General features: G+C 39.1%; 1 protein-coding gene and 1 long non-coding RNA gene across 7 annotated transcripts in view; both read left to right on the top strand.

Annotated features, from left to right (window-relative positions):
- Positions 1-2,512: 2,512 nt before the first annotated feature.
- LOC109052379 (transcription factor SOX-4-like) lies at positions 2,513-5,704 on the top strand. Its single transcript, XM_019069830.2, has one exon. It carries the CDS (start codon positions 2,933-2,935, stop codon positions 3,977-3,979), a length of 1,047 nt encoding a protein of 348 aa, XP_018925375.2. The 5' UTR covers positions 2,513-2,932; the 3' UTR covers positions 3,980-5,704.
- Positions 5,705-8,570: 2,866 nt separating this feature from the next.
- The window catches only part of LOC109052383, a 198,364-nt gene continuing 197,759 nt past the window's right edge, over positions 8,571-9,175 (top strand). For all 6 annotated transcript variants that reach the window (XR_006157301.1, XR_006157302.1, XR_006157300.1 and 3 more), the window contains exon 1: positions 8,571-8,760. This is a non-coding gene — a long non-coding RNA (uncharacterized LOC109052383). The remainder of the gene's footprint in view (positions 8,761-9,175) is intronic.

Genomic DNA, 9,175 nt, shown 5'->3' with positions numbered 1-9,175 from the left:
AATTTCCAGAACAGAAAATTGAACATCAGATAACGGCAGATTCAAAATATTTGTTATAGTTGTTGACTTATTATCAGTGTTTTTATAGAGGGAATTTTGTTTGTATTGTTTAATATCACTCCAGATTTTTTTATATCAACCAGAAAAACAACTCATTTTGATCACGTTTTAGGAATAAAATCTTGCATAAAATCGGGGCAAATAATATAACTACTCTGTAAAATCCTTGAGCATATAAATATTAATATGAAAATGTGAAGTTTGGTGGATGTAAGTGGAGATTTCTAGCTCTCAAAAACAGGGTTATTAAAGATACATAAAACTGAAATGAAAACTAATAAAAAATATAACTACATTATTTAAGTACTAAAAAATTACATGCCAAACACTACATAATGGCTTAAACTTTAACTAAAATGAAAATGAAAAATATAAAAACTGATTCAAAATATTAATAAAAACTATAATAGTATCTGAGGGATAGTAACACTGTTTAAAACTCATTTTGAGAAAATGGCCTTTAATGATACATGTGTTTTGAAATGTACAGACACAAATATAAAGTGCAATAAAATAAAAAGTAACACTTTAAAATAGGGAACACATATTCACTATTAACTAAGAATTTTCCATCAATAAACTCCTAATTTGCTGCTTATTCAATAAACTCCTAATTTGCTGCTTATCCTAATTTGTTAGTAAGGTAGTTGTAAAGTTTAGGTCTGGTGTCTCATAGAATAAGACATTAATATGTGCTTTGTAAGTACAAATAAACAGCCAATATGCTAGTAATATGCCCGATAATCAGCAACTAGTTAATAGTGAGAATAGGTCCTTAAAATAAAGTGTTACCAAATAAACACTTAAAACTATTTTGGATGTATAAAAAATGTATTTTGGATGTTCTCTTTCCACTAGTTTTTGCTCGAAACAACATGTTATGAAAAGCCAAATGGTCCAAAACTGACTAGTGCATAAAAGAATGGTTTTACCTGTCTTAAACAACATGTCTACTGATATAAAGCAACTGTTGTGGTTATCCAGATTATAAGCAAATGAAAACATGTTAACATGGTGAGACAAATTCCAAATTTTACAATCAATTCAAGCCTCACCTTTGACTTACCTGGAGAAAATAGTGTTTGTGTGGCCTATAGCTGTGTGGCCTATACTGAGGTGTAACTGCTAAAGTAAATAATCGTAAGTGTAGCAGGGTGGCCATCTGTCCCTGTGATGAGACACGATAAGGTAAGCTAGGGTGCATTCTCTCCCAGCACACCTGTTTAAACAGTCAAGGGTGTTTGATTACTGTATTCAAAATCATATGGCCTCAGAATTGCCTTGGAGAATCTCATGCACACAGTGTACTTTTGGTGTTGTAAATGGTTAACAATTCTTCAAACTCAGAATACTTCAGCTATGAGGTCACCGAACTATTGATTTCAGTTATATTGACTCAGGGTTTAGGAAGTCACTGTCTGCTTAGCAGAGATAGTGGAGATGCATCACTTCATCTTCACATCTCACAATAATGTGAGAATGGATTCGAGATGCTTGCCTTTTGTTGATATTTTCTATTCATGATAGATGATTTGATTACGTAATGCATATTCAGATCGGTTTTATCTAGTTAAACAGTTCTTCAGAGCAGACACTTTCTGTGTGGAATAACAAATAATGCTCTCAGAGTATTTTGGCTCTACTACGCCATCTAGAGTCACAAACGAGGGCGGAGTCCTGATGCCAAATGCTGTTTCTTTACCTCTTGCATTTGACTCCTGTGTGACTGCATTCTGGTATCAGCTTCATTCTAGTAGCTAGAAATACACAATTTGGAAGAATGTGATAGTTAAAATGAACTGTTTAAGAAACAGTCGCTGAAAAATAGGCTATCCATAAAAATATATATTTATTATTTGAAATCCGGCAACCAGAGCGCAAGCTACCGAGACAGACAAGAACATGCTGCCTTTGAATCAGAAGCGCGTGGCATGTGGGCGCGCACTGTCTGTCTTTGTGTATAAATAAATAACGCACGGCGCTGCGTATGTCTAATATTAGTGAATGAGCTATTATGATTTTGTTTTAGAGAATTTATATTCATATCGCAGTTTAATGTTGTAAATAATAATTTACAGACGATTTCTGCAAGTCAAAGCAAACGCTTGATTGTGAAAAGCTAGACTTAACAATCCTTGGATTTAATCCGCGTTATCGCTCATAATCGAACATTAGAATTTCTTATCCTAATTTAGGCACCCCTGCCAAATTCTGCCTGCGATCTAGGAAAGGGGGAGTACATAATGCGCCTTTAAAACTAAGTTTGCAGTGTAGATGGAATGAGGTCAGACAGAAAGCTTCTCATTGCACGCGCCGATTATTATTAGATACTATATTCAGCCAATGGACGGCGACGGGGCGTGGCTTTGGCTGAGGATAGGCTAGTGACAGCAGCTGATTGGCTGGATTCTCTTTCCTTTATACCTTCGGAAAAGGATAAATCCTTGTGAGGCGGTTTAGCAGAAGTATTGAAAGTTGTGAAGGGTGATAGGAAGCTCAGAGCATGAAAAAGTGCAGTCGCCTAAACCTACCGCATGGTCATACGACAAACTATGCTGAAGACACTTGTCCGTTTCCATTGAACGGCTTCAGATACTTCGCGTCCAGAGCGCACTCTGGGTTCGTTTTCAGTCGAACCGGCAGTTGAACGGCAGACTGTTGATTTTGACGACATTGCCGGGACTTGACAGAGCTCCTGACGGGGATATGCGCATTTGTGGAACCAAGAGACAGCAGCAGCAGCAACTTTGTTACCACACTGACTAAATCATATTGTGAAGAAGAAACTCTTAGCGCTCTCCAAGCGTTTCAAGCTGCAGCACGTGTAGGATTTTCGTGCGCAATTAAAAGTTGAGACTGTTGAAGTGAGTGCATGGGCACAGACCTGGCTATGGTGGAGCAGACGCACATCAGCAACAACAGCGACGTGCTCCCCGGCGATTCCACTGATTCTGGGGAGATGGACCTAGACATGGACGCCTCCCCGACTCCCGGCTCTCCAAACTCGGCTGGGGATAAAATGAACATCGCCTGGTGCAAAACCCCATCGGGACACATCAAGAGGCCGATGAACGCATTCATGGTTTGGTCGCAGATAGAGAGGCGCAAGATTATGGAACAGTCGCCGGACATGCACAACGCGGAGATCTCCAAGAGACTCGGCAAGCGCTGGAAACTTTTGAAAGACAGCGACAAGATCCCCTTCATCCGCGAGGCCGAGCGTCTGAGGCTCAAGCACATGGCAGACTATCCAGACTACAAATATCGACCTCGGAAGAAGGTGAAGTCATCCAGCGGCAAGACTGGGGAGAAGGCGGAGCGCGTGAGCGGCAGCCCCGGGGCGAAGTCTGCATCCAAAAAGAGCTCCAAAACTCTGAGCAGGACGCACAGAAAGTCCACGGCGCTGGAGCTGACCTCCCACTCCGTCCCGGCAGACCACCACACTCTTTACAAGTCCAGGTCCGCCGCCAAACAGATCCCCGAGAAACCAGCAAAGCGCGGGCACGCGTTCGTGGGATGCAGCTCCGATAGCAGCCCGCCCTCCGTCGCCGTGCCGGCCAGCCCCACTCTGAGCAGCTCGACGGAATCCAGCGAGCCGCCGAGCTTCTACGACGACGGGCACGCGAGCGGAAAGGACACCCGCGCGCCGTCTCCGACGCCCTCCGCTTCGCACTCGTCCTCTTCGCAGTCGTCCTCATCGGATGAGGAGTTCGAGGACGAGCTGGCGGACCCCAGTCCCGGCTTTGACAGCTTCAGCACCTTTGGCACCGCGCCTCTGGACAGAGATTTGGAGTTCAACTTTGAGTCAGGCTCCGGCTCGCACTTTGAGTTCCCCGACTACTGCACCCCAGAGGTGAGCGAGTTGATATTAGGGGACTGGCTCGAATCGACAATATCCAACTTGGTGTTCACTTATTGAACAGATTGAAAAATGACTGGAGGGCTGCAGAGTCCTCCGAGACGAGTCAGACAACAAGTCAACGACATGATTCCTCGTGTTTATCATGCATCAGATACTGTGGGTTCTCATTATCCACTGACAAGAGTGCAGATGAAAGTGCTTAGCTTGCTCGTTTGGTGCTGGAAGGAGGCGCGCTTTGGACGCAGACGAGGAGGGCATTGCGCGGTGGCGACTTCACGCTGTGCGCCCTCCTCGAATTTAAAAAGGGACGTTTTTAAACAGAAGACAAGTCTGGTCATATGCTTGTTTCGATGGAGGTACTGAATGGAGAGCACGTGAGCGATGATTCGTTTGCTCGCACTTGAGGTTGTTTACCAGAATCGTGTGTTAGACCAGCATCGCATGCTTTCATTACGATTTAAGGCTGTTGAGAAGCGTAACTGGTGTTGATTCATTGAAACCGAATGGCAGCGACATATGAGACGCAAAAACAAACACAATCACCAGCTTTCCTGTCGTCATGACATCAGGATTCAGACGCAACTCAGATGATTCGACTCTTTACACTACAAATCAGGACCAAACTTCATCCGAGGAGCGTTCTCTCTCTCTCTCCTTCTCTCTCTGCCTTTTACTTTTTCATCCTTGTAACTTTTCAGCGCTGGCATTTTTATATCGATGTATTTATAATGGCCAAACATTGCTCCTCTCCTCCCCTCCCCTCCGTCACTTGTGTTCTAGTCAGTCTGTTGTGTGTATAGGCTACACATGCACATGTCCGTCTTTCTCGCGGAAGGGCTAGACTTGTTTCGTATTATTTAATTGATGACCTCTCACATGGAACGGAGATGAAATGTTTCATTATTTTCTGAGTGTATTTTTGTACAAAATCTATCGAGGGGGTGTCAATCGGTGAATATCGCTGTTTGGATTTCCGATTTTTTAAGCCAGGGGGTTGGGTTGTCTCCAAAATCTGCCCCCTAAACATGTTTACAGTGTCAATCCACAGGCTTCTTAAAGAGACAGTATCTGCATTTCAACGACCAATCGTCATTAGCCTACGATGCGCGCGCTGAGTGAGGTTGTATGTAGCTGCAGCAGCGACAGCTGCGATTTATCGCGTCCTTATTGGGGATACTGTACTTTTTGAATACCAATTTCTTTGTGCTTTTATAGTGACACGTTTCGGTTTAAACCACTGGATGGAATTACAGATACGGTCGAAATGCCTATAATTCATGAACAATGAAGTACGTCTTCACTCCATAATTGTACAAGGATATTTAATCTTTTCTACTTGTTGGCTAAATGTAGCTAATTGTTTTAGTATATTATGGCATGGCGAATAGCATTTTGTATTTCTGAATTCAGGTTTATGTAGAGCAGTTGTGTTTAAGGCAGAGGATCAACATGAAGATTTCTATGTACATTGAGTGTAAAATAAGTAAAAGATTGCGTGTTTATGTCTGACGATGATATATCATGACAGGAACAAGAACATATATCTTTATACATCCCTATGTTTAAGAGTGTTGTTCATGACTTTTAGAATATATAGATATGTTTTATTGTTTCATTTTGTGCAATATGCTGTGTACAATATTGTTTTGTCTTGCCATACCATATCTCAACATTTGAGTAGTGAACTCAAAAGCCAGCCAATTGTGTCAAGTCACTGCCTGTCAGACCTCTGTACAGAACTTTGTCTTTTTCCAAGAAGGAAATAAAATCAGCTGGAACTGACTCTTTCTCTTCGTATTTTATTCCTTTTAATAGAATTCTACACTTCACAAAACTAAAGAATAATTCTGCACCATGTGCATTGTTGAAAGCAGTACTGCCCCACAAAGGTAAAACACAGTAATTACGGCTACACTAAAACAGAAAATGGCTTCACAAATTTCTGACTGATTCAGTATCACACTCTGATTCACCACAAAGTAGCCACAGGACAAATTATGGTCTACACTCTTAAAAATAAAAGTTCTTTACTGGCATCAAAGGTTCTCCATACCTTTCCATTCCACAAAAAGTTCATTAGAGTGGAAAAAGGTTCTTATATTAAGAACCTTTTTCTACTATAATGAACAATCCTTCACACTAATAAAAATGGTTCTTTAAAATATTTTTTTTCCCTTAATGGTTCTTCTATGGCATCACTACGAAAACCACTTTGGAACCTTTATTTTAGATAGTTTAAGGGACCTTATTTTGTTTTACCTTTGCACACCACAGCAATAAAGAAAAGTCTAATAGGTCAATATTCGTACCTTATTTGCCCCTAAATGGTACATATTAATATTTTAAATGTGCATATTAGTATCTAAAATGTTCATATGAATACTTTCTGAAAGCATATAACCCCAGTTTTATGCTTTTTTTTCAGAGAGTGTACTGTAAGTATGAGTCCTCAACAAGGTCATTTGTGTATCAGGATTTTGATGCTTTAAAGACATTTTACCCTAAAATAGCTGATAATTAATATTATTTATTAATTACACTTACACAGTCATGCACCAGCTCTGCTTTTGTATGTCACTCTATGTGAGACATATGAAGCGATGCATGGGCAAAAGATTGACAGTGGGGCCTACTGCAACCTGGAGTCACAAGGAACTATCACATAATGATATTACAATACTGTTTAATTTATTTGGTCCCTGGTAACTATACCAACCTAACAGGGTTTTTTTTTTTTTTTTTTTTTTTTTTTTTTCACAAAAAGACAGACAAGTGGGAATACAGCTATCAGAGGCGATCCAGACATTACAAACATGCAATAATCACATTAAATGCCTGCAATATGCCATGTTTACATGAGTGGGGGGGGGGGGGGGGGGGGGGGGGGATCAGATGGTTTGTCCGTGTCATTTTCTAGCATCATCCCAACTGATAGCGCAGGGTGTGAACCTAATGCCCTAGTTGAGTGTGAGCATGGATGCACGCTGCAGCAAGAGGGTCTAGACATGGGCTCTGTGGGGGAGGAGTGTGAGACAGATGAGATGTCTCTGCCGGGAGGCTACATTGGGGGCGCTCAAGTGGATTGTTCAGCAGGGATGACTGCTGAAACCAATTAATTCTTTCTGGGTGCACTGGTTTGTGTCGGGAACGGGGAGGGGGCTCTCGAAAGATTTTGTGTTAATCTGTTTACATCCCCCAAATGAGAAAAGAGACAGGAAGCCATTTGAATACCACAGTTGTGCAAAGTTAAGATATGAATGTATCAGTCTGTCAAGCAGGCTTGGATGATGGAGTGTGTTGGGGTGCCGGTTGCAAGCTCATGTATCCATGTTTCTTGCAATGTACTGACTTGTTATCTGGAGTCAGTGACACAGGCAAAGTTTGAAGCTGTATGTGTGTGTGTGTGTGTGTGTGTGTGTGTGTGTGTGTGTGTGTGTGTGTGTGTGTGTGTGTGTGTGTATGTATGTATGTGTATATATATATATATATATATATATATATATATATATATATATATTATATATATATAAATACATACATATACATATACATATACATATACATACACACACACACACACACACATACACAAAACTTGCATAATTACTTTAAATAAAAGGGATAAAAAAAAATTGCACATTGTTATTATTTTTATTTATTATTAATTTTAGTACTGCCCTGAAAAGCTATTTTACATAACAAAACTTTTTTTTTTTTAATATGATCAATGTTGTACTTGTTTTGCCTTCTGAGAAACATGCAAATATCTTCTGTAGCTTTTGAAGTAGAGTAATAAATTAATATTTACCTCTTTTGAATAGAGTCTTTTTTTCTAATCTTTTAAAATCTATTATTTTGTCTTGTGAAATGTGTGAATTAGTCTATTCAGGGTGGTACTAAATAATCTTTATTGCATTTTTTTCTTACCATTTTGCAAGGTGAATGTACAATGTGTGTGTGTGTGTGTGTGTGTGTGTGTGTGTGTGATTGCATATATATATATATATATATATATATATATATATATATATATATATATATATATATATATAATATATATATATATATATATATATAAAATCCATAAATCCCGCTTTATGTATTAAATAAAATTAATTAACAAGATCACACACACACACACTATATAACTTTATAGCATTAACAGAAGGCAGCACAGATGGTTCAAATTGGTGCACTTAGCGAGATTAGTAATATTTACACTTATCCACATACTATGGTTGGCACTACAATCCAATAAGCTGTCATAAATGTATATTTATCTATATATCCACCCTAAAGCAATTTACTCAAAAAACCAAGCCCTCAATACACTCAGTGACCTTAAGTATATTCACTGATGTAGGCAGAAGGTGAATCATCATATTTCACATCTCTAAATATACTGTTAAGAAAAGATTAGAGTGCTCTGTTATCAAATTTATCATCAACAACAACAATATAATAATAATAATAATAATAATAATAATAATAATAATAATAATAATAATAATATTTATTATTTATGATTATTATTATTATTGTTGTTGTTGTTGTTGTTGTTGTTATTAAAATAATTTAAAAAGTAGCCAAATTTCACAAACGTCTGTAGGTGTAGTTAAGTGCATGGTATTGGACAAGGGGTGGGGTCATGGGTGAAAGGGGCGTGGTCAAGCGAGCTGTCTAGCACGTGCAGACAATGCACTATCATCAATACAAACCAAACATCCGAACGCTTGAAAGTTTTGCGCTTTTGGATTATAAGGACAAAAAGGGATCACGCCTCAATGGACTTACAAGTGTTTTAGATAAAACTCTTCAAGGATAACTTCCTGACATAGGTAAACGATTTTGGATTATTTTAGCGGGAGTTTTGGTGCGTCTGCTCTCAAAGTTGAGCACAAAGGGGGAGTGGAGTATTCCTTTGTTCATCATGTTATGAACTGACTGCTCACAAACTTCACTTGACCACGCAACAATGGGATGAGAACATAAAAACAGAATGGAATATCAGTAACTTACTGGATGACTTTTCATAAACCTGGCCTGATGTTTTGTGAATTTTATTTATTCACAATTAACACGAGGAATAATCAACAAAGAATGAACTCGCGTACATTTTGGTCCATCTGTCTTAAACCGTATAATCATATTAATTCGGGTTTGTAATAATTAGAAATCAGGTTATTAATATAGGTTTTGATGAGAATTATATTAGCAACAGGTAGTTTTTCAGCAATTTTGAGTAGCAGTTCT

The sequence above is a fragment of the Cyprinus carpio genome, chromosome B19, assembly GCF_018340385.1.
Source record: "Cyprinus carpio isolate SPL01 chromosome B19, ASM1834038v1, whole genome shotgun sequence".
Classification (NCBI taxonomy): domain Eukaryota; kingdom Metazoa; phylum Chordata; class Actinopteri; order Cypriniformes; family Cyprinidae; genus Cyprinus; species Cyprinus carpio.
This window is presented reverse-complemented; position numbering and strand designations above follow the sequence as displayed.

Coding starts and splice junctions, on each gene's coding strand:
- LOC109052379 (XM_019069830.2), top strand. CDS start 2,933: ATGGGCACAGACCTGGCTATGGTGGAGCAGACGCACATCAGCAACAAC.